General features: G+C 61.0%; 2 protein-coding genes and 1 long non-coding RNA gene across 6 annotated transcripts; 1 reads left to right on the forward strand and 2 right to left on the reverse strand.

Moving 5' to 3' along the window:
• Positions 1-1,344: 1,344 nt before the first annotated feature.
• Scnn1a (sodium channel epithelial 1 subunit alpha) lies at positions 1,345-14,458 on the reverse strand. Its single transcript, XM_090325104.1, has 13 exons — positions 14,365-14,458; positions 12,662-13,026; positions 9,493-9,772; positions 8,144-8,334; positions 4,574-4,677; positions 3,872-4,035; positions 3,240-3,338; positions 3,027-3,144; positions 2,482-2,560; positions 2,358-2,415; positions 2,073-2,125; positions 1,900-1,975; positions 1,345-1,706 (listed from the first exon to the last, which is right to left on the reverse strand). Exons 1-13 carry the CDS (start codon positions 14,428-14,430, stop codon positions 1,428-1,430), a joined length of 1,932 nt encoding a protein of 643 aa, XP_090181230.1. The 5' UTR covers positions 14,431-14,458; the 3' UTR covers positions 1,345-1,427.
• Positions 14,459-16,692: 2,234 nt separating this feature from the next.
• On the reverse strand, positions 16,693-17,840 carry LOC150041986 (uncharacterized). The gene is made up of 3 exons (XR_016533662.1): positions 17,751-17,840; positions 17,596-17,651; positions 16,693-16,776 (listed from the first exon to the last, which is right to left on the reverse strand). It is a non-coding gene; the product is annotated as an uncharacterized LOC150041986 (long non-coding RNA).
• Ltbr (lymphotoxin beta receptor) lies at positions 16,704-22,600 on the forward strand. 4 transcript variants are annotated; one of them, XM_090325084.1, is made up of 10 exons: positions 16,704-16,794; positions 18,885-18,981; positions 19,223-19,332; positions 19,438-19,587; positions 20,040-20,136; positions 20,220-20,311; positions 20,812-20,919; positions 21,065-21,090; positions 21,230-21,446; positions 22,359-22,600. In XM_090325084.1, exons 2-10 carry the CDS (start codon positions 18,971-18,973, stop codon positions 22,598-22,600), a joined length of 1,053 nt encoding a protein of 350 aa, XP_090181210.1. In that variant the 5' UTR covers positions 16,704-16,794; positions 18,885-18,970. The 4 variants fall into 4 exon arrangements, with proteins under 4 accessions (XP_090181210.1, XP_090181209.1, XP_090181207.1 ...); XM_090325083.1 differs by having other exon boundaries at positions 16,706-16,794; positions 19,207-19,332; XM_090325081.1 differs by lacking the exon at positions 16,704-16,794 and adding an exon at positions 18,485-18,760 and having other exon boundaries at positions 19,207-19,332.
• The last annotated feature ends 1,230 nt before the right edge of the window (positions 22,601-23,830 follow it).

Here is a 23,830-nt window from a genome sequence, read left to right on the forward strand (position 1 = left end):
GGCTGATCCGGTTTCTCAGCCTGCCTGGCGGGGTGACTGCACACTGAAGCCATCCCAGCCGCTCTGGAGGCTGGGAGCCGAGGACCGCGGTTCGAGGCTGGCCGGGGGCAGGGAGGCCCAGGAGACTCTGATCTCCAGGGTGCCAGCCGAAAACCAGAAGCGGCTAGGATTGAGGGGAAGCGCTCAGGGACCCCAAGAAAGAGAGGAAAGGGATTTAGATGGCAGAGTGGCCGCCATGCCACCCTCAGCCAGGGGTCACTGGCCCCTCAGGGAGGAGCCTCCCAGCTGCCTCCGGGGGCTACCAACCTGGACAAGCTTGAACTCAGGGAGCTGCCAGGGGGAAGGGGGAGGGGGAGGGGAAGGGGGAGGAGAAGGAGGAGGAGGTTGAGACCCTATGTGAAAAAAAAAACCATCAACAAAAAGCCAAAGGACTTGACTGGGGTTGGGAGGAGTGGTTGAGGCGGGGAAACAGAACCCCAAGTTCAATCTCCAGGGCCACAAAAAGTGGCCCTTCAGCTTCTCCCAGCACTGTTAAAGTGTGGGGTTCACTGCCTCTCCCCGCACCAGGTCCGGTTCCCTTCCATGTTGTTTTGGTCACTCGAAGCTGGCACTGTACCACTTGAGCCACAGCGCCACGTCTGGGTTTGTTCCAGCTTTGAGCCAGTCCTGGGCTTTGAACTTGGGGCCTGGGCACTGTCCCTGAGCCAGTCAAGGCTGGCGCTCTTCCACTTGAGCCACAGCACCACTCCCAGTTTTCTGCTGGTGCACTGGGGATCAGAGGCTCATGGCCTTTCCTGCCCAGGCTGGCTTTGAACCCCTGGAACCCAGCAAAAGGCACGGAATTCGGGGGTGGGGATGAAATCGGGCCTGTGTGAGTGTGGGCTCCTGACACACGCTGCTGGATGAACTCGTCATTTATTAATCCCCTCGCCATGGAGAGTGAGACGCGAAGACACAGACACGGACAAAACTGGGTCACTGGACAAAGACAGAAGCCATGGGGTTTCCAGGTAGGGTTCTGAGGCATGTGTAGGAGTTCTTTAGTTGCCTGAGGAAGCATCCAGGTTTGTGCGGACACACAAAGCAAGAGAAGGACACAGGTCCACGGAGGATGTTGGACCTGAGCTCCAGAATGATCTGGAAGGCACACACACACAGGGCTCGGGTTTTTAGACCCGGCTGGGCTCCAGCCACCCCAGGAGAGTGAGGACAGGGGATTATCCCAGGCCTGCTGGAGGGGGCTTTTTGGGTGGGTTTCCCCACGCAAGTTCAAGGAGAGGGACAGACATCAGGGGGCATGGGTGGGCAGGCGTCCTCTGTCCCAGCCTGGGTGGGTGGACATGTGGGGGGGGGCACTGGCCCATGCCCGTCCTGGGGCAGGACGGGGGAATTGTGGGTAGCCCCCTGGCTGAGGACACCCCGACGGGTCAGGGCGCGGGCTGGGGGGCACGGGGGCGCAGGGTGGCATAGGCGGGCGGGGGGGCGGCCAGGGCGGGCAGGGGCGAGGCTGGGGTGGAGGCCACCTCGCGGGCCCCCCGCGCCCCCCGCCCTGGGGACCAGTAGCGGCTGCGGAGTCGGCGCAGTAGGAGTAGCAGCGTGATGACCACGAGGTCCAGAAGCAGCTCGGCCATCTCCACCACCGACAGCACCGACGAGCCGAACCACAGACTCCACTGGCTGCCCAGACTCGACAGCAGCGCCACCATCTGCGGGGGACCGGGAGTCCAGGCCCCTGGCTGCCTCCCCCAACACCCCACCCCTGGAAACTGAGGGGGGGACTTCAGGCCCCTGGCCGCCTGCCCGCCTCCCTCACCGCCCCCCCTCTTCTTCCTCAGCTGCTCTGCCTGTCCACTCTTGGGGGATCCCCCCCCTGCACCCCAAGACAGGGCACGGCCATACCGTGACGGCCGGAGACTCGGAGCTGGTCTTGTAGTTGAGCTCTTTGAAGAAGATGTTGAGCTTAGCCACTCCGTCTCTATGGGGGGAGGAAGAAAGTGGGCAGACACCATGGTGGACCGGCTGCTCGCGCCTCCTGCGCCCCCACCGCCCCCCCCAGCCCTGGCTGCACTGACCTCTGGTTCTTGCTGTAGTTGTTCTGCTGGGACAACATGGAGAACACCCATTTCTGGGGAGGAAGGGGGGTCGAAGGTCAGCCTGCAGGCACGGCCACGGGCGGGCTGAGGGCTGAGGATCCCGGTTCAAAGCCACCCCACGAGCCCCTCGTCTCCAGTGAACCGGGCAGAGCGCCAGCCTGGAGCTGAAGGGCTGGCGGGCAGCGCCCAGGCCCTGAGTTCAAGTCCCACGACGGCCCGGCGTTTCCACTCAAGGGCGCGCGCGGCCTCCTCTCCGGGACTCACCTGCGCGGTCACCGAGGGCCAGCGGGCGTAGCCGGCCGACAGCTTGTAGTAGGTGACGCTGGGGGTGGACAGGGCGGTGAGGCTGACGCGGGGCCCCCCCGCCCGGCCGCCGGCCCCCGCTCACCTGCACGGCTTCCTGCACTTGGAGAAGCAGCCCAGGCTGTCCACGGCGAAGGCGTCCTGCAGCTTGTAATAGCAGTAGCCTGCGGGGGCCCAGCCCGCCCTGCGGTCACCGCCCGGCGGGGACCCGCTGCGACCCCGCCCGCCCGCCTCCCAGAAGCTGAGGCCTGGGGGCTCGGGAAGAGGGGCGGCGGCTCCGGGGGGAGGAGGCTGGGGCAGCGCCCGGGGGCAGGGCGTGGGGGGGCGGCGTGGGGGGGCGTGGGGGGGCGGCGGGGGGGGGGAGGACAGCGTGGGGGGCGGCGTGGGGAGGACGGCGTGGGGGCCGTGGGGGGCCGTGGGGGGGCGTGGGGAGGACGGCGTGGGGAGGACGGCGTGGGGGCCGTGGGGGGCCGTGGGGGGCGGCGTGGGGGGCGGCGTGGGGAGGACGGCGTGGGGGCCGTGGGGGGCCGTGGGGGGGCGTGGGGAGGACGGCGTGGGGAGGACGGCGTGGGGGGCGGCGTGGGGAGGACGGCGTGGGGGGCGGCGTGGGGGGCCGTGGGGGCGGCTCACCCCAGGCGCTGTGCTTCTTGTAGTCGCAGAATTCGGCGCCCCGGGGCCTCGGGTAGAGGATGTAGGCGCAGCCGCACTGCTCCACCATGCTCTCCTGGAAGCAGGAGTGGATGCAAACCTGCGGGGGGGGGGGGGGGGGGAGGTCAGGGGAGGAGGAGGGGAGGAGGGGGGACACGAGGCCAGCCCCTGGCTTCACCTCTGACCCGGAAGCACCTGCTGCGTGTACTTGGCGGGGTAGAGGTTCCGCACGGGGACGTCGCTGCCGTTCTCCGTGCAGTCGCCGTAGTCACCCCCGAGTCTGTCCACGGTCTCCTAGGGGTCGAGGGTCGGAGGGCAGAGGGCAGAGGGCAGAGGGCGGCCCCGCAGCCCCATCCTGTGACGCCCCGCCCCGCCTGGCCCCGCCCCGTCTGTCACGCCACGCCCCTTCCGGTCCCGCCCCACCCGCCACGCCCCTCCCTGGCCCCGCCTCTGCTCATCACGCCCCGCCCCTATCGGCCCCCCTGGCCCCGCCTCCGCTCATCATGCCCCGCCCCTATCGGCCCCGCCTCCTCTCGTCATGCCCCGCCCCCGTCCGCTCCGCCCCTCCCTGGCCCCGCCTCTGCTCATCACGCCCCGCCCCTATCGGCCCCTCCTGGCCCCGCCTCCGCTCATCATGCCCCGCCCCTATCGGCCCCGCCCCTCCTGGCCCCGCCCCTCCCGGCCCCGCCTCCGCTCATCACGCCCCGCCCCTATCGGCCCCGCCCCCGTCCGCCCCTCCTGGCCCCGCCTCCGCTCATCACGCCCCGCCCCCGTCTGCCCCGCCCCTCCCGGCCCCGCCTCCGCTCATCACGCCCCGCCCACCCCACCTTGCGCATGCTGATGGAGGTCTCCACGCCGGGCCGCAGGTTGAAGCCGCCGTCGTCCATGAAGGCGGGCTCGTCCTGCCCGTGCACCGTGACCCGGGCCCCGGTCACCGTGGACAGCAGCGGGATGAAGTCGTTCTGCTCCGTGCGCAGCGTCAGGGACAGACCTGGGGCGGCGGAGGGGGGGACGGGAGGGCTGGGCGAGGCGGGGGAGGGGCGGCCTGCCCTCCTCCATCCCCCGTCCACCCCCTCCACCTCCAGACATCCTCGTCCACCACCCTTGTCCACCCCATCCACCCTCCATCCCCGGTCCATCCCGTCCACCACCCCTGTCCACCCCCCATCCATCCCCATCCACCCCCGTCCACCCTCCATCCATCCCCATTCACCCCCCTCATCCACCCCATCAACCACCACTGTCCACCCCCTCCACCTCCAGACATCCTCGTCCACCACCCATGTCCACCCCGTCCACCTTCCCTCCATCCATCCCTGTCCACCCCCCTCCGTCCACCCCCATCCACCCTCTGTCCATCCCCACTCTCCCTCGGCCTCAGCCCGTCACCAGGATTCCAGGCGTGAGCCACAGCGCCCAGCTCAGCAGGCCCTGACCAGGGCCTGCGGTGGGCAGGCGAGGGTGGGCACGGGCCAGGCGGGCCAGGCGCTGCTGAGAAGGAGGAGAAGGAGCTGGCGCTTGTCCCTCACCATTGTTGACGCCGGGCATGGAGGACATCCAGAGGTGAGAGGTGTTCTTGTTGTTGAAGGTGTAGCAGTTCCCGTACATGGGGTGGTGGAAGTGAGAATAATTCCTTTCCAGGACAGAGAGAGAGGGAGGGGGGAGAGGAGCACAAGGGAGGGGGCAGAAGATCAAAGGTCAAAACACACCCTTCCCCCCCCCCCCCCACGGAACTGGGCCTTTTGGAACCATGGTGCCAGCTGGGGCCTCCCCTCCTGAAAGCCACAGCCGGCACCAGTGACGCACCCCCATCATCCCAGCCACTCAGGAGGCTTGAGAGCGGAGGATCGCAGTTCAAAGCCAGCCTGGACAGGAAAGTCTACAGGCCTCTGACCTCCAACGAAGCAGCCAAAAGCCGGGAACAGAGGTGAATCTAAAGCAGGACAGCGCTAGCCTGCCACGTGAGCTAAAGAGCTAAAGGAAGCATCCAGGCCCTGAGTTCAAGCCCCCGTCCTGGCACAGAGACACTTGCAGCGTCACGTGACTCTTGGTTCCCCATTCAGATTCTGAGTCCCTAGACCACAGGCATTTCCGCACACACCCGTCGCCTCTCTGCGTCATCTTGGCTTAGGTGGACAGGAGGGCTCAGGCGACAGTGGACAGCGAGTTGTAGAGAGGGTGGGTGAGGGAAACGGAGAGATGGGAGGAAATGGGGTCAGTGGAGACAAATGGAGAACTTGAAGACAGGGGAAGGAAACCCAGAGCCTCTGTCACAGGACTCATGGGTCACCTTGGCCACGTAGTAGACCCACCCAAATCTCACCTGTGATAACAAACCACAGAATCCAAGACCCTGCCGGGGGACCGAGATGGACAGAGGGGCCCTGTTCTACTAATCCACCATCTTTCTGTTGTTAGTTGTGGGGCTTGAACTCGAGGCCTAGGAGTTGCCCCTGAGCTCTAGAACTCTAACACATGGAGCCATAGCCACTTAGGGTTTTCTGGTGGCTCCCTGGAGATCAGTGAACCCCGTGCTTTCCTGCCCTGGCTGGCTTTGAACCGTGATCTTCAGATCTCAGCCTCCTGAGTAGCTGGGGTGACGCGTGAGTCATCAACCCCCAATTTCTGCTCTTTTTTTTTTTTTCATGCGTGCTGGAATTGGGCCCTTAAATTCAGGCCCTCATGATCTCCTTTTGGCTTTTTACTCCACGAGTTAAGCCACATCCCCACGTCTGGCTTTTTGGTGGTTTATTGGAGATAGTCTCACTGGCTTTACTGCCTGGGGCTGGCTTTGAACCATCATCTTGGAATTGGTGACCAGAGCAGGGGAAGAAAAAGACAGAATTTAGCCTGTGAGAGGTAGAGGAGGAAAGGGAATCAGATAATCTAGAGTGTTCTGTTGGCCTTCAAAACCAAATGGTAGACTCACACCTGTAATCCTAGCTACTTGGTAGGCTGAGTTCTGAGGATGGCAGTTCGAAGCCAGCCAGAGCAGAAAATTCCCTGTGAGACTCTTACCTCTCATGAATCACTCAAAAACCTAGAAGTGCCGCTGTGGCCCAAGTGGTAGAGTACTACTAAGCTTGAGAAAAGTCTTATCTTCTCCAGCACAAACAGGCTGGAGTTATGGCTCAAGAGGTAAAGCACATTCCTAGCGAAGGCAAGGCCGTGAGTTCAAATTCTGCTACTGCCAGAAAAAAAGCCAACACTCACAATGAAGAATGGTGGCCTGGGGATACAGCTCAGCGGTTAGAGGCCTTTGTTTGCCAGCCTTACAGGGACAGAAACCTGGCAAGGGGTTAGCACCAGGCCCACAAACTTGGGGACAGACAGGCAGTTACAAAACCAGGTTGGCTTCCTGCTTTCTCTTTCGCAGATCGCTTGGCCTTCTGCTTTTATTTTGTTGACCTCGAAGATTAATGCATCCGGTCCCATGCGCTTTCATTTCCCAGCCCCTAGCACTGGGAAAAAGACATTTCTTTTCTATCTTTCTTCCTTTTCCTTTCCAATGTGGGCCTTGAACTCAGGGCCTGGGCGCTGTCCCTGGGCTCTTTCGCTCAAGCCTGGTACTCTACCAGCTTTGAGCCACAGGGCCATTTCTGGCTTTTTCTGTGATTCAATGGAGATAAAAGCATCTCATGGACTATCCTGCCCAGGCTGGCTTTGAACTGCCGTCTTCAGATCTCAGCCTTCTGAGCACCTAGGGAGACAGTGTGAGCTCGTTATAAATAACCCAGTCTCTGGTACTTTGTTATAGTTACAAGAAATGAATTATAACCCAGCCTGTGGTTATGATTATAACCTGCCTGTGGCTGCAGAATAGAAGGAAGGATTAAGAAAGGGACAAGCCCTGGCCTGTCATCCAAGCTCCTAGCAACTTGAGCAACGTAAGCAAAGTCCCGAGTTCAAATCCCACAACCATTAAAAAAAAAAGAAAAAAAAATTTGAGTGATTAAAACAATCCAGGTACCAGGTGTGGTGGCTCGTACCTGTAATCCAACTACTCAGGACACTGAGATCCGAGGATCGTGGTTCAAAGCCAGCCCGGCCACTAAAGAATGTGAGACTCTTATCTCCAGTAAACCTTTAGGAAACCGGAAGTGGGGCTGTGACTCAAGCGGTAGGGCAGTAGGCTTGAGCTGAAAAGCTCAGGGACAGCGCCCAGGCCCAGAGTTCAAGTCCCAAGACCCACAAAAAAAAAAAAAACCTCGAGGCCTGGCTCAAGTTGTAGAGCACCTGCCTAGCAATCCATAAAGTCTTGAATTCCGATTCCAGTAACACGTCAGGACAACCCGGCTGAGTGAGGAGAAGACTCCTGCCTGAGGAATAAATGATCTAGACGCGGAGGCGAAGGTGAAATGGGGTTTCTGGGCAGGGAGGCGGGAGCCAAGAGTCACTCATGGGAAAGGACAGGGATGGAGGTGACAGGAGATTAGTGGCAGGTGAAGCTGACTACAGTGTGTGTACCCAGGGTGAGAGGCGGGGCAGGAGCCAGACGGCTGGCCTTCCCACACCCTCTCCAAACCCAGCGCGGCAGGGACACAGCACACAGAACGTCCTGAGTGGGCATCTTGGCTTACCCTGGCCAAGGCAGGGAGAAAAACTAGGGGAAGGTGCAGAACAAAAGGCCTTGCCACCCTCCGGGCCTCCCTAGCCGTCCCCGATCCTGCACGGCTGTGGCATTTGTTTTGTTTTGTTTTTTCCCCTAGTACTAGAGCTTGAACTCAGAACCTGGGGGCCGTCTCATCTCAAAGCTGGTGGTCTGCCATCTCGATCCGCAGTTCCACTTCCAGCTTTTGGGTGGTTAGCTGGAATTGAGTCTCATGGATTTTTCCCCTCCGCCTGGGGTTGGCCTCAAACTGGGATCCTCCGATCTCAGCCTCCTGAATACCTGGGATGTTGGATGTCAGCCCCCCGCCCCCCTTCAGGCTGCCAGGACCTCTTGGCACGGCATGTTAGGTGATCTCTCGAGCCCACCCAGGACAGTGGTGGGGCGTGGACTGGCTACCCTGGGGAAGCATGTCCAGACCCCAGCCCATGCAGGGCCGGACACCCGGAGCTGGACCCTCCCAGGGCTGGACCAGCAAGGCCCTACTCACCCCTGGTTGCAGGGGGCCTGGTTGAAGCGGCAGGTGAAGATGAAGTTTCCCAGCGCTTCCTCCTCCAGGGTCGGCAGGGTGTCCGGCAGCCTGGACAGAATGTTGATGTAGTGGAAACGGTACCACTCGCGCACGGCGTCCACCCCGGACGAGTAGGTCTGGTAGAAGCAGTCGGATTTGTTCTGGTTGCACTGGACACAGACATCGGAGGTCAGCGGTGGTCAGCAGAGGCAAAGGACGGTGCAGGACAGCCATACGCCTGTCACCCCCGCTGCTGGGCAGGCTGAGATCTGAGGATCAGGGCTGCAGCTCAGCCCGGGCAGGCGAGCTGGCCCCTGAGGGGCCGGGATGACAGGCGTGACCCACCTGTGACAAGGCTCACGGTGACTGTGCACCCCACACAGGCCCCAGGGAGCAGACCTGGCTCTCCTCTACCAGGGTGGGGGGCGTGGCCTACCAAGATAAGCCTCGAAGGGGCGTGGCCGCCTGGATGGGCGGAGATTGGGGCGGGGCATGCGGTGGGCGTGGCTTGCCGTGGGTTGAGGCTGGAAGCAGGGGCATGGCTGTGTCATGGGCGGGGCTTTCGGTAGAAGTGTGGCCCGATGACGAAGCTTGTGGGCGGGGCGGGGCTTTGGCTAAGGAGATCCTGGGTGTGGGAGGGGCCCGGAGTAGGGGCTCTGGCGGGTGGGGGCCGGGTAAGCCCTGAGGGGCTGCTTTTGTGGTGGGCGGGGCCTCCTGGGCGAGGCCTGCGGGGGCGGGGCTTTGGGGCGGGGCTTCGGGCGTGGCCTCCTGGGCGATGTCGGGTGGTGGGCGGGGTTTGGGCGTGGCCTCCTGGGCGGTGCCTGGTGGGGCGGGGCCTTGCAGTGGGCGGGGCCTCTGGGGGCGAGGCCGTGCGGGGGCGGAGCTTTGGGGCGGGGCCTCAGTAAGCACTGACTTGGGCTGGTTTGTGGGGCGTGGCCTCCGGGGCGAGGCCGTGCGGGGGCGGGGCCTGCGGGGGCGGGGTTTTGGGACGTGGCCGTGCAGGGCGGGGCAGCGCAGTGGGCGGAGCTTCGGGGTGGGGCCGTGTAGTGGGCGGGGCTCTGGGGCGGGGCAGTGTGGTGGGCAGGGCTCTGGGGCGGAGCTTCGGGGCGAGGCCTGCGGTGGGCGGGGCTTTGGGGCGGGGCCTCGGTAAGCACTGACTTGGGCTGTTTTGTGGGGCGTGGCCTCCGGGGCGAGGCCGTGCTGGGGCGGGGTTTCGAGGCGTGGCCTGCGGGGGCGGGGCTTTGGGACGTGGCCGGGCGGGGCGGGGCCGCGCAGTGGGCGGAGCTGCGGGGCGGGGCGGGGCCGAGCCCGGGTGGGCGGGGCCTCACCAGCTGGAAGCCGATCTTCCAGTCCTTCCGGTCCACCTGCGGGTTGTTGTCCCGCATGCTGGAGGCGGAGCCGCTGCGGGCCCCGCGGCGGTGGCGGTGGGCCGGGGGGCCGCGCAGGCGCCGCAGGGGGTGCGGCAGGGCCCGGCGGCGGAGGTCGCGGGGCCCCCGGCGGCGGGCGCGGGCCTGCAGGACCTGGGAGGCGTTGTACTTGTACAGGTCGAAGAGCGTCTGCTCGGTGATGCGGTCCAGCTCCTCCAGGTCCTCTCTGATCTCGGGGTACCTGCGGGCGGGGACGGGCGGGGGTCACCCCGGGGGCGGGGTCCCCCGCATCCGCGATGACGACCGGTGGGTTTGGGTCCAGGGCTGGCGCTGCACCCCTTGAGCCAGGCGCCCCGGCCGGCTTTTTGCTGGCTGGTGGGAGGGAGCGGCGGGGATGCCCGGGCCCCCACCCGGCTGGGTCCCCTTACAGCCCATCTCCTTCCACCCTCTGCCCCAGCAGCAGCCGTGACTCACGGGCAGCACCCGCCAGGCTGGCCTCACCTGTCCACACCCAGCCGGCCCTGCCCGGCCCCGGCTTCTCCTCCACCCCTGCCAGGCTCAACACCACGCCGCCAGGAGCCGGGACGCCAGACCCACGAAGCCTGGCGGCGGCCTGCCATGCCACTGCCCAGGACATGGGCGGATCGGGGTTCGAGGCCAGCCTGGGGCAGGACAAGACTCTGCTCTCCAGGGCATCGCCAGGAAAAAAGAAAAAAAAAAACAATGGAAGTGGAGCTGTGGCTCCACGCGGTAAGAGCGTCAGCCTTGAGCGGAAGGAAGCATCGGGGACAGCGCCCAGGCCCTGGGTTCAAATCCCGCCACCGACACAAACCCAACTAACAAACCAGGACCCCCACCTGGGACTGCACGCCGGCTGCCCAGGTAGGAAGATCCTAACTCAGATTCGATCCCCAAGGGACGACCCCCAAAACTAAAAGCCAGAGGACAGGGCCAGGGGCCTCGGGGTAGCGTGTGTGCCCGGCAAGTGCAAGGCACACGCGCGGTCTCCTTTACCATCCAGAAAAGTAAAAAGCAAAACTAAATAAATGTAAACCCCACTTCCCCGGACTCGTCAGGATTCCATGAGATACATCTAGAAAGCCTCGAGCACCGGGGCCGGGGTCGGGGGGTCGGGGGGTGCACCCATCAACCAGGGTACCCCTAGGCCCGCAAGCCCTCCCTGAGTCGCTGTCTTCCTAGAAATCCCTCCCCCTTCCAGAGGGGCTGTTCAAACACAGACACCCAGAGAGAAGGAGGCTGAAGGAAAAGAATCACCCCGAGATGAAAAGAAACCCGTGCCCAGGGAATTCCCTTCAAACCGGACAGTCCTCTTAGGAAGAGGAAGAAGTCAGACACCCACGGCCCACGCCTGTCATCCCAGCTACTCAGGGGTCTGAGATGGAAAGATCAGGATTCAAAAGCTAGCCCAGAGAAGCAAGAAAAAAAACCAGATGTCTGGAAGAGACTCTTTATCTCGCATTAAGTAGCAAAAAGCTGGACGGGAGGCGTGGCTCAAGGGATAAAGCCCTGTCTGGGGCACACATACACGGGCTCTATCCTGAGGCTAGAGTATTGTCTCCAGGTTAAGACTGTCCCAGTTCTGATTGGTCAGTGATACGCCCTGGAGTAGAACGTGGTTGGGGGGGGCAGGAGCCCCATAAAAGGTCTGGTACGCCTCAGACTCCATTTTCACTCCATTGATTACAGCTGGGCTGGGGTTTTCTGGCTCATCTCACTTCATGCTTTCATGCCGCTATTGGGGCTTGAACTCAGGGCTTTGCTCTCTTATCCTTGTTGTTCGAGGCTGGCACTCTGCTACCTGAGCCACGGCTCCACATCTGGCTTTTTGCTGGTTCCTTGGAGATGAGAGTCTCCTGGATGTTTTCCTTCCCCGGGGCCTCCAACCTCAATCCTCCAGATCTCAGCCTCCTGAGCAGCTGGGAGGACAGCGTGAGCCACCAGCCCTGGACTCGTCACAGCTCTGGGATGGTTAGTCCCCGGGTGCCTAGCCAGCCAGGACTGGACCTTCTCTACAAGCTGTTGAATTATCCATGAGTTCCTTTCGCCCCAGCTCCTAACACTGGGTCTGGCGTCATGCCTGTGACCTCAGGTGTGGCCTGACTGACCGAGGGAGCCATAAACACACAGGCTTTCCATCCCCTCCCCTTCAGGTCTCCAGACCCAAAGTGACAAAGAGAAGTAATGAAACACAAAACCTCAGGGCACACCCAGGCCCGGCCAGAATCACCTTCAGCCTGAGTCTTTGGACAGCTGTTCTCTCTGCTGGGCCCAACTCGTCTTCTGTCTGCCTTTACTTCCCTAAATCTTCATACAACCCCTCCCCCTCAAGGATCAACCTTGTCCCCCTCCACAGTACCTGCTTGCCCTCCCCTCCCCTCCTCACTCCACTAGACTCTGGGTGTTTGTTGCTTGGTGTCAGAGGAAAACCCCAGGGCCTTTGCACATGTGAAGCATGTGTTTTCCCACTAAGGCACACTCCCTACCCTAGGTTTTTCTTTATCTTTTTTTTTGGGGGGAGGGAGGGTTGAACTCAAGGCCTGTGCACTGTCCCTGAGCTTTTCTGCTTAAGAGTAGCCGTCTACCACTCGAGCCACAGTGCCACTTCTGATTTTTCTCCTGGACTTTCCAGCTTAGGCTGGCGCCGAACCACAATCCTCAGATCTCAGCCTCCAGTGCCCGGCTATTTCTCTCTCTTTCTTGCCAATACCAGGGCTCGAACTCAGTGAACCGGCCCTCTACCACTTGAGCCACATCTCCACCCCTGATTTTTTTTGTTTGGCTGAATAATAGAAGATGAGAGTCTCCTGGCCTTTTCTTCCCCTCCTCCCTTGGCCTGACCTCCGTGTGCGATCCTCCAGATCTCAGCCTCCTGCCTGAGGTAGCTAGGAACGGAAGAGAGCCCTATGGTTTCCTGTCACCTGGCTTCCAGAAGGGACTGGACTGAAGGGGAAGCAGAGAGGAAGAGGAAGAGCCAAGGAAGATAGCTCCACTGGACAAAGACATTAAGTCCCCACAAGCCAAGGCTGCTTCTGTCTACCTGGAGACAGAAGGAAGGGGTTCGGCCCTGGGGGGGCGGGGTACGGGGGAGTCAGGCTAAGGCCAGGCTCACCTGTACGGGTTTAGGGTACACACGGTGATGGCCGGGAAAACCAGCTTGTCGGAGTTGAGGTTGATGTTGAGGTTCACCGGGTAGCTGAAATATTCCTCGAAGAGCAGCGCAAACTGCCAGTACATCATCCCGAAGGTGCAGAGCCACAGCACCGCCCAGAAGGCCGTCTTCATGCGGTTGTGCTGGGAGCACACCAGCCGAATGGCCCCGTGGATCGTGGTGTGGTTACAGAAGAACTGGAAGAGGTCCCGGTAGGAGCGATGGAATTCGATCAGTGCCTCTTCCTCTTCTGTTGGAGGCTGTGGGGGGGCCGTGGGTTCGAGACCCACGCCCGGCTCTTCACGTTTGTCTCCCTTCATGGAGCTCTGGTGGAAGGGAAAAGACAAGGGATCCAGGCGGGGCTGGCGTGAGGGTGCTAAGTACTGAGTACCTCCCTCCTCCAGGACCCCCACTCTGGGTGTGGGTGCCCGCCTCCTCTGGTCCCCTTCAGGCCTCCAGCTTGTACCCCTCTTTGTCTCTCTCCTGCTCCCGAGCCAGCTCCTCTTGCCTCCTCCCACCTCTGTCCTGAAGCTGCCCCGGTGCGGCTGGGGCAGGGACCGGTTCCTTTCCAGTTGAATCTGGCAGCTGGGTCTCTCCACCCTCTCACCTGACAGGTGTTGGGCCCCGCGAGCCCGCCCTGCCTGGATGAGAGCGGCTAACAGCTCATTACCATCTCAATTAAAGTGAGCAGGGCGGGAGGCGGGGCAGAGGAGGAGTCGGGATGGGAGTTGTTCTAAGACCAGCAGGCTCCAGGGGACCCTGAGGAGACCATTACAGGGGAGCCGGCGAGGAGATCTGGGGAGAAGGTGGGTGCCAGGCCGGGACTGCAGGTGAAACTTACAAAGCAGTGTGTGTGTGTGTGTGTGTGTGTGTGTGTGTGTGTGTGTGTGTGTTGGGGGCTGGGCACTGTCTTTGAGCTTTTCTGCTCAAGGCTGGCGCTCTACCACTTGAGCCGCAGCGCCACTTCCAGCTTTTTGGTGGTTCACTGGAGATGAGAGTCTCACAAACTTTCCCGTCCTGGGCTGGCTTTGAACCGTGATCCTCGGATCTCGGCCTCCTGAGTAGCTGGGAGGACAGGCGGGAGCCACTGTAGTCCACCATGACGGATCAGATCTTCAAACAAGCTAGAGAGTCTGCACCCTAAATGAGGTGGGGGGGGGGGGAAGCGGGGTGAAGCCCTGGGACCCAGCCTAGCTAGACTCTGGTGACTCACACCTGTCACCCCAGCTACTCAGGAGACTGAGATCTGAGGATCACAGTTCAAAGCCAGCCCGGGCAGGAAAGTCTGAGCCTCTCATCTCCAATGAACCAGCAATAAAAAGGCCAGAAGTGGTGCTGTGGCTCAAGGGGTAGAGCTCTGGCCTTGAGAAAACCCAAGGACAGCGCTCGGGCCCTGAGTTCAAACCCCAGGGACACACACACACACACACACACACACACGTGTGACAAAACCGGACAGAAAAACTGGAGGCCAGATGATAAGCTAGAAGGGAAACAGAAGAAGAGATCTGGGGTACAGAGGCAGAAGAGAAATGAAGAAAAACCAGCCCCAGTGAGTATGCACCCCACTCCCAGGGGCCAGAAAGCCAGCAGAAAAGGAACCCTAGAAAGGGAGGCACCTTCTGATTATTGGGGGGTCCCTGCCCCCTGGAGATCAGTCTCACCCCAAGGTCCTGAGAGAAGAAAGGAGGGTTCCCTGGCCTCTTCTTCTTCCTCTTCCTCCTCCCCATCCTCTCTCCCTCCGGGCTCCGTCCCCCCCCTCCCCTGCAATCCTCACTTTGTCCAGGCAGGGGAGAGGCCCAGGTGAGGCGGGGAGCTGGGCCGCCTCCTGGGACATTGTGTCCTCTTTTGGTGCCATTGGCTGTCAGTGCTGGAATGTGCTATGCCCCGATGCGGTCACAGTGCTGGAGGAATGTGGACAGGCTGAGAGGTAACCCCGTGGGCAGGAGGAGGGCACCGGGGAAGCAGGGAGAGGCACAGACGGTGAAGAGTTGCCAGGAAGGACAAGCTTTGCATCGAACCCCAAGGGGAACGCAGCCGGGCACCGGGGACTCCTGCCTGTTACCCCAGCCATGCAGGAGGCTGAGATCTGAGGATCGGGGTTGGAAACCAGCCTGGGTGGAAAAGATTCAGTGGAACCCCCCCTCCCAAAAAGCCAGCAGTGGAGCAGTGGTTGAGTGCCAGGCTTGGACAGGAAAAGCCAGATTACAAGGTCCTGAGTTCAAGTCCCAGTACTGGCTCCCCCCAAAAAAGAAAGAAAACTAGAGAGCCATGTAGGACATTTCCTGATGAGAGTCCAGGCCCCACGCTGGTGGAGGGGGGGGCAGGCTGGTCTCCCCTGGACACCACTGGCCGCTCTGCCCTCTCTGGCAGCAGGCACGGGCGTCGGGCCTGGGTCCTGGCACACAGGTACCGGGCATAGCAAGATAAAGATCCCGAGAACAAGAAATAAGCACCCAAGACTGTGGGGATGGGGGAGGGCGACGAGGGGGAGGAGAGGTGTGGAGCCAGTGACATTCCAGGCACAGTGGCAGCGCAACGTCATTTTTGTGTGTGTGTTTGTTTTGTGCCCGTCCTGGGACTTGAACTCAGGGCCTGGGCGCTGTCCCTGAGCTCTTCAGCTCAAGGCTGGCGCTCTACCACGTTGAACCACAGCATCACATCCAGTTTCCTGGGGGTTCAATGCAGATAAGAGTCTCACAGACGTTAGTGCCCGGGTTGGCTTTGAACCGTGATCCTCAGATCTCAGACAGTGGTGCTTAAAGAACAAAATGTGTTCCTAGGCAAAGAGAAGAAAAGTGCCAGACACCTGTAGCTACTCAGAAGGCCGAGATCTGAGGATCACGGTTCAAAGCCAGTCTAACCAAGCAAGTCCATGAGACTCTTATCTCCAATGGGCTACCATAAAGCCAGAAGTAGAGCGATAGCTCAAGTGGTAGAGCACCAGCTTGGAGGGGAAGAGGCAAGGGAGAGACTGAGGCCCGGAACACACACACACACACACGCACACACACACACGCACACACACACACACACACACACACACACACACACACAGGCTCCAAGCCTCGGGCCCAGCCCGGGCTGTGGCTGTCTTATGTGGAGAGTTTAGATCAGCTAGAAATCTACTTTCTGGGTGTTTTCTTCGGCCTCTGCCAGGAAAATGTCTCAGGGAAGGTGAGGTGGGCCCTGCCTGCCTTTTCCAAATAAAGAAACTGACTGTCCACAGGGCTCGGCTGAGCGTCCACTCAGACAACGCGACATCAGCCAGGGGATTACACTTCTCTTCTGGAATTGTTTGCTGAATAGCTACCATTTTTTCCCCTCCCTTCCTTCCCTCCCTCCCTCCCTCCCTCCCTCCCTCCCTCCCTCCCTTCCTTCCTTCCTTCCTTCTTTCCTTCCCTCCTCCTCCTCCTGCTTCTTCCCCTCCCTGCCCCTGCCTCTCTCTGTCAGTACTGGGCTTGAACCCAAGACCTGGGCACTCTCCCTTAGCCTTCTTACTCAAGGCCCTACCACTTGAACCACAAGTCAATTCCCTGCTTTTTGCTGGGTCACGACATAAGCACCTGTCCCCCAGACTTTCCTGTCTTAGTTGGCTTTGAACCGTGATTCTCGGATCACAGCCTCCGGAGGTGCTGGGGTGACAGGTGGGACCCTGCCCCAGCTGTTGGCCCCAGGCTCCCACATCTGGATTTGAGAGCTGCAAGAAACTGCTGGTTCCATCCTTACGCTGTCCCCGCACTGAGCTCTCTCGCTAGCTCTGTCTCGAATCTGTCTTCTCAAAGGGGTCTGGAAACGTCTAGAAAATCCATTCCACCCTGAGCCGGGTCTTCTTCTCTGGCATCCTCTCAATCCGGTGCTCTCCCCACTGCCTGACTGATCTAGAAAGTTCTAAAAGCCCCCTCTTTGCCGTTCTCTATGTGCTAGCCCGTACCTGAACTCCAGCCCCAGTCTTAAAGCAAGATGGCTGGTCATTTCCATCTCAAGGCCAGGCCTGGTGTGGACAGGGCGGTGACCTTGACGTGTCCTTGGGGGACCAGCACTGCGTTGGAGGCCTGCAGTGGGCCGAGCCAAGCCTGTGGTGAGAAAACCAGGTGATTAAGAGTCTCACACACTTGCCCACCCAGGCTGGCTTCAAACCGCCGTCCTCCAACCTCAACCTCCTGACTTGCTGGGATTATGGGCGTGAGCTCCAGCCAGCCAGCCATTTATTTTTCCCTAATGCTGTACAAAGCTACAATGATTAACCACAAAATTCCTCCCAGGGGCCAACAGTGTGGCCTAGTGATAGAGTGCCTGCCTAGCGTGCACGAAGCCCTGAGTTCAATTCCTCCATCCCACAGACACAGTAAAAAGCCAGAGGTGGTGCTGTGGCTCAAGGGGTAGAGTGCTGGCCTTGAGCAAAAGCAGCTCAGGGGCAGTGCCCAGGCCTTGAATTCAAGACTCAGGACTGGCAAAATAATTAACAACAACAAAAATAAATAAATAAATAGAAGAAAAGAAAAGCAACGGACTGGCAAAATAACTAACAATAAATAAATAAATAAATAAATAAATAAATAAATAAGAAAAGAAAAGCAACAGTCTGCCAGAATTTAAAGTGAGGAGCAAGGTCAACTGGTGTCTGCCCGCCTCCACTTGCTTCTGATTGGCTGGAGCTGATAGAGGAAAGAGCAAGAAAAGGATTCTGGGAAATGTAGTCCCCATCGTGAAACCCAGTCTCAACCAGGGGAAAGGTAGAGAAACTGAGCCCAGGGGCCTGGCTGCTTGGTTCAGGGTGAGAGCTAAAGTCTGGGGAAAAATCCATGTGCCAGCAGGCAGAGGAGCTCAGCAGCCGGCCAGGGCTCAAAGGAGATGGTGGTCACCTGTGCCAAAAGGAAGGGCTGTGTAGTCACCTTGGGTCCACAAGGATCTGGAAGAACACACATAGGTGGAAACCTCGCCTGGCAGCCTGCAAACCAGAACACAGAGAGGACGTGAATCACACGCACGCACACGCACACACACACACACGCAGGCAGGATGCCATTTCCCCGTCTTGGTGCCTTACCTTGACTCAACAGATAAAAGAGCCAGCCGGGTACAGTGGCCGGGTACGCCTGTCATCCCAGCTGCTCAGGAGGCTGAGATGGAAGGATCACGGTTCAAAGCCAGCCTGCGGCTCTTTCTCACCCAAGCAACCACACAAAAAATAAAAAAAACCAAGTCAGGAATGGCGCTGTGGCTCGAGGGCTAGAGCACTCAGCCTTGAGCCTGAGTTTAAACCCTAAGACCAGCACCCCCCCTTTAGAAAAAGCCTCCCCCCCCACCTCAAAAACATCACAGGTACCCGAGCTGCAGGGTCGAGTCCCCCTTGGTCGGTGTCTGGGTTGGGGTTTTAGGGAATGGTGCTCATGTTTGCTTTGCTTTGCTCTTTGGCTCTGGCATTCATCCACCATCCATTATTCTACCTCAACCACAAGAAAATTAAATAAAACGCATCTGCTCCTCTTCAGTCCCCTCTGTTCCAGCTGGGGTGTCGCCTGCTTCTGTTGACCCCCCCCCCCAATCCTCCCCACCCCCTTTTCTTTCCCTAGCAGGGCCTCTCCCTCCTCCCCCTGATCCTCCCCCCTTCTCCCTCCTCCTCCTCCTCCTCCTCTAGTCCAGGCTTGGGAGGGAAGGGCTGGTTCCGGCCTCCCTTGTCCTCACGTGCTTTCCCGGCCAGGCTTGTTCCTCTTCCCCCACCCCACACCCCCATCTTGATTGCGACAGGCTCCCTAGCTTTCCAATCCCCGCCTCCTCCACCTTCTCCTCCCCTACTTCCTGAGCCTGGCTGCGACAAGCCTGGAGGCCAGGACTGGCGGCTCCGGCCGGCCTCCCGGAGGCTGGCCTCGGGGGGCCCCATCACTGGCCTGGGGGGGGGACATCTTGAATGTTCTTGCTTCGCCTCCACCCTTTGGGTCCCACTCGATCTAGGGGTGTCCACACCCCCCCAGTTCCCACACTACCATGTGCCTGACCCGGGCCATTGCGGCCTGGGGCCTGGTCTTGCTGGTCCTGGCTGTATCCGGGTCTCCGTTGGTAAGGGAGGGGCCTGCAGGGGTGGGGTGGGGGGGGAAATCTCCACCCTCCCGCCCTTCCCCACCACCACCCTAAACTGACCTCTGACCTTTTGCTTCTCCCCCCCCCCTCCCTCCCCTCACAGGTCCCCAGCTCCCCGAGGCAGAATCACACTTGCCGGGAGAAGGAAAAACAATACTACAATTCCCGTTTCGGGGTGTGCTGTTCCCGATGTCCCCCAGGTAAGAATCCAGAGACACCCCCAGAACACACACACACACACACACACACACACACACACACACACACACACACAGGCCCCAGCCTGGGATTTGAAGGTGCATGGAGAGGTGTCTGGGTGGCCGCTGGGGTGACAGAGGCGCACGCAAGCAGACACTGAAGAGAGGGTGAAGAGGATGAGGGGGCCCTGCCACCCGCCCGCCTGCACCCCCTTCTGTCGCCCCCAGGCATGTATGTCTCCAGGGACTGCGAGCCCACCCAGGACACGGTTTGCGCCCCCTGCCCCGACAGCTCCTTCAACGAGCATTGGAACCACGTGAAGCAATGTCAGATGTGTCGACCCTGCGACGCAGGTGAGCGGTGGGGAGGCGGGGATCGGGGTGGGGGGCTGTTGGGGGGGCTGGTTCTCCCCCCCCCACTTCTGAGTTGACCCTCCTCTCCTCCACCCGCCCCTCCAGTGCTGGGCTTTGAAGAGGTGACCCCCTGCAACAGCACACACAAGAACCAGTGTCGCTGCCAGCCGGGCACCTTCTGTTTCTTCTGGAATTCCAAGTGTATGCACTGCCAGCCGCTGCAGTGCCCGCCCGGCACGGAAGTGGATTTGGCAGGTCAGGGGTCACACCGGGCACGGGAGGCCCCGAGACGGAGGCCCGGAGAGGGAGGCCGGGTATCTCTCTAGGAAATTCAGCTTTGCATAAAAATACCTCCAGCTCAAGGCTTGGTGCTCTACCACTTGAACCACAGCGCCATGTCTGGTTTTCTAGTGGTTCCTGGGAGCTCAGAGTCTCACAATCTTCCCTGCCCCGGGCTGGCTTTGAACCTCAATCTTCAGATCTCAGCCTCTTGAGTGGCTTGGAGGGCAGGCAAGACTCTTGTCTTGAATAAACGACAACCAAAGCCGGGACTGGAGCTGTGGCTCAAGTGGTAGAGCACCAGCCTTGAGCAAAAGAATCTCAGGGCCAGCGCCCAGGGGCCCTGAGTTCAAGTCCTAGGTCTGGCAGTTGAGGTAACGGGCATCTCCGATGCCCACGGCTGACCTCTCTCTCCCTTTTCATGTCAGCTCCCCCTGAGGAAGGCAAAATGCAATGCCAGCCCTGCAAGGCCGGGCACTTCCAGAACGCCTCCTCCTCCAGCGCCCGCTGCCAGCCGCACACCAGGTGAGGCCCCCGGGGGCCCCACACTCCGGACCCCACGCCGGGCTGGGCAGGAGTGGGGACTCACCACCCGATTCCCTCCGCAGCTGTGAGGACCAAGGCTTGGTAGAGGCGGCGCCTGGCACAGCGGAGACAGACAGGGTCTGCAGAAGCCCGCCTCGGCCCCCCGACGTGCCAGGTGTGTGTGTGTGTGTGTGTGTGTGTGTGTGTGTGTGTGCACATGCGTGTGCATGTGGTGAGACTTTTTCCTGAGGGTTCAAGAGACCCAGGATTCGGTCCCTTAAGACCCCAGGGAAGAGAGGAGAAGGAAGAGGAGAGCGGGCGGGCATGGTGGCACACGCCTGTCGTCCCGGCATGGCCCAGTGGCAGAGCCAAGTGAGTTCTCGGCTCATGGGAGCTAACGCAGTGGAATAGAAACCCTGCCTTCCTTGGATGGAGACCTCGGGAGGCTGAGCTTGGAGGATCTCGGTTCGAGGCCAGCCTGGGCAGGAAAATCCAGGAGACTCTTATCTCCAAGGAAGCAGCAAAAAAAAAAAAAAGACAAAAGTGGTGCTGTGGTTCAAGTGGTGGAGCGCCAGCCTTGAGCTGAAGAGCTCGGGGACAGCGCCCAGGCCCGGAGTTCAAGTCCTACCCCACCCCCGTGTCCTGTCTCCCCCACCACCACACCGGCTCTCCCAGCAGGCACCTTGGTGACAGTGATGGTTCTCCTGGCTCTTCTGGTCCTCGTGTCCAGCCTGGCCTGCGCCTGCGCCTGGAGGAGCCACCAGTCTCTCTGCAGGAAGCTGGGTAGGAAAGGGCAGGCTCTGGTTCCCTCCCCATCTGGAATCCCAAAGTAGACAGAGATCTGGGGGGTGGGGGGTTCTGGAGGGGATGGGCAGGGGGGGGAGTTTGGGGGGCTGGCACCCTCATTCATCTCACTTTTCTCTTGCAGGAAGCCTGCTCAAGAGACGGCCGCAGGTGAGGGAGGGCAGCTAGGAGGGGGGAAAGCGGCGGATGGAGCAGGTGCAAAGGCCCTGAGGCACAGGCTGGGAGGAGGCGTGCAGGAGGAGGGGTGGGGACTGAGCCCCCGGCCGTCCTCGCTCTGTGTCTTTCTCAGGCTGAAGAGTTCTCCCCCGCGCCCGGCCCCAAAGTCAACCCGCCTGTCCCTGACCTGGTGAGGCCACTGCTGCCAGACCCCGAGGATGGCCCCCCGCCCCTCCCAGGGGCCCCCAGAACCCCCGTTTTGGAGACAGCAAGGCTCCAACAGCAGAATCCTCTGGATCCACCGAGAGAGCCAGAGGCGGAGGCTGCAGAGCAAGGCCCGGTGGGCACCGGTAAGCAGAGGCAGGCCTTGGGGCCTCAGGGAGGAGCGAGTGTGGGGAGAGAGGGAGACCAAGTCCAGAGGGAGGCAGAAACTGGAGGGTGGCAATTGGAGGCCAGCCTCCAGACAACATTAGTAAGACCCGCCCCCCTCCCCAGTCTCAACCAATGAAACCGCGGGGAGGGGTGGTGAGCACCTGTCTGTCAGGACAACCCAAGGCATAGAAACCTAAACAGTGAGGACCCGGAAAGCGAGGCCTCGTGCACCAAATAACAAAGCCTGGCGCCAGCCCTCACAGCTGTCACCCCAGCCACTCAGGAGGCTGAGATCTGAGGATCAAGGTTCAAAGCCAGCCTGGGCACAAAAGGACCTGAGACTTTCATCTCCAATGAACCTCTAGAAAACGGGAAGTGGGGCTTGGCTCAAGGGTAGGACGGTAGCCTTGAGCTGAAGAGCTCAGGGACAGCGCCCAGGCTCAGGGTTCAAGTCCCATGACCCACCAAAAAAAAAAAAAAAAAAAAAAAGCCAAGCCAAGTGTGTGGCCTGGTGGTCGAGTGCTGGCCTGGCCTGCACGAAGACCCGGGTTCGATTCCTCAGTGCCACATACACAGAAAAGGCCACAAGTGGTGCTGAGGCTCAAGTGGTAGAGCTCCAGCCTTGGGAAAATCCAAGGACAGTGCTCAAGCCCTGAGTTCAAGCCCAGGACTGGCACACATTCGCATGCGCGCACACAAATAACTGAAGCAAAAAGGGCTGGAGGCGTGGCTCAAGTGGTAGAGACCCTGCCTAGAAAACAGCAGGACGTCAGTTCAACACCAGGAAGGGGAGAGGAGTGGAAGGAGGGGAGGGAGGGGGGGAGGAGAAGGCCGGGAGGCGGGAGAATGGAAGTCAGAGGCCGTCCTCCCCTCCCTCCTCCCCACCTCAGGAGCCAACGGCATCCACGTCACGGGCGGCTCGGTGACGGTGACAGGAAACATCTACATCTACAACGGACCCGTGCTGGGAGCCGCCCGGGGCCCCGGGGACCCCCCCTGCACGGCCGAGCCCCCGTACCCCACGCCCGAAGAGGGGCCGCCCGGGCCCTCAGGGCTGTCCACGCCCGCACAGGAGGACGGCAAAGCCTGGCATCTGGCCGAGACAGAGACACTGGGGTATGGCACCCTGTGACGGGGAGGGGACACGGGACTCCACGGGGCCTCCATCCATGGGGCCTCCACCCTGGGGCCTCCACCCCGGGGCCTCCATCCCCGGGCCTCCACTCCCGGACCTCCACTCCCGGGCCTCCATCCCAGGCGCCTGGACAGCACTGACTCTCAGAAGGACACGGCAGGGGCTGAAGCCTCACCCCGGGTCACCCCCCCTCCCAACCTGCCACCCCCCTCCACCCCGGCCCCCCCAGCCTGCACCTGTTTCGTCCAGCCCACCACGTGACACTAAACGCCCACCGCGCCCCCAGCAGAGGCGAAGCAGGGCACAGCAGGGACTGGGCTTCAGAGGACCCCCGGGGGAGACCAGGGGGACGAGGTGCTCGAACACCTCCCGGGCAGAGGGGAGGGGGGGAGGGGGGCGGGAGGGGGGGAGGAAGAGGACAGATGTATTTATGAATTGTAACCACGTGCAAATACAGAGGAAACCCAGACCCAGGTCTCTTTGGTCTCTTTGGGCGCCGGCGGCTCGGGCCTGGGGTGCTGGATACTCGGGAGGCTGAGATCTGAGGATCGAGGTTCGAAGCCAGCCTGGGGCAGGAGAGATCTCCAAGGAACCACCAGAAAACCCCAAGTGGCAGAACGCCAGCCTCGAGCTGAAGAGCTCAGGGCCAGCGCGCAGGCCCCGAGTTCAAGACCAACACTGGCAAAATAATAATAATAATAGTAATAATAATAATAATAATAGATGGTCGTGGGGCTGGGGGCGTGACTCAAGCGGTAGAGGCCCCTGCTGAGTTCAGATCCCAGTAGCACACCAGGGGCCCTGTCTGTTCTTGGGGGTTCCCCGGCACCCCCACAATCCCAGCCCCTACGGCACACTGGAGGGGAAGCCTGCAAAGAGACCCCCTGCCCCTCATCTCGTCTCCACTTGGTGGGGCTCCAACCCCAGACCTCAGGCCTCTCCTCTCCCTACACCAAACCCAGAGCCGGGCGCTCGGGGCTCCCGCCCACCATCCCGGTCACTCGGGAGGCTGAGATCCGAGGACCACGGTTCGAAGCCAGCCCGGGCAGGGAAGCCCGTGACTCTTTCCGGGGCGACAGGCGTGGGGCTGAGCTGGCTGACTTCACCGTGGCCGTCTCTCCAGGGAACTCAGAGCAGTGACTCCCCCCCCCACAGCCTGTGTCCCCCCAAACCCGGGCGTGGGGGTCAGAGGACAGGCTGGGAGGAATGGTGAACTCCGGTCACCCA

Source organism: Megascapheus bottae, chromosome 37 (genome assembly GCF_031878675.1).
Source record: "Megascapheus bottae isolate mThoBot1 chromosome 37, mThoBot2.hap1, whole genome shotgun sequence".
Lineage (NCBI taxonomy): Eukaryota > Metazoa > Chordata > Mammalia > Rodentia > Geomyidae > Megascapheus > Megascapheus bottae.

Bases quoted from the DNA above. Each gene is read 5' to 3' on its own strand.
- Scnn1a (XM_090325104.1), bottom strand. From the start codon at position 14,430: ATGGGGAGGAGGAAGAGGAAGAAGAAGAGGCCAGGGAACCCTCCTTTC. The intron at 13,027-14,364 runs GTGAGACTGATC...CCCTTCCACCAG, and splicing joins TCTTCTCTCAGGACCTTGGG to AGCTCCATGAAGGGAGACAA. The intron at 9,773-12,661 runs GTGAGCCTGGCC...CCCCGCCCGCAG, and splicing joins TGTACCCTAAACCCGTACAG to GTACCCCGAGATCAGAGAGG.
- Ltbr (XM_090325081.1), top strand. From the start codon at position 18,689: ATGTGCCTGACCCGGGCCATTGCGGCCTGGGGCCTGGTCTTGCTGGTC. The intron at 18,761-18,884 runs GTAAGGGAGGGG...CTCCCCTCACAG, and splicing joins CTGTATCCGGGTCTCCGTTG to GTCCCCAGCTCCCCGAGGCA. The intron at 18,982-19,206 runs GTAAGAATCCAG...TGTCGCCCCCAG, and splicing joins CTGTTCCCGATGTCCCCCAG to GCATGTATGTCTCCAGGGAC.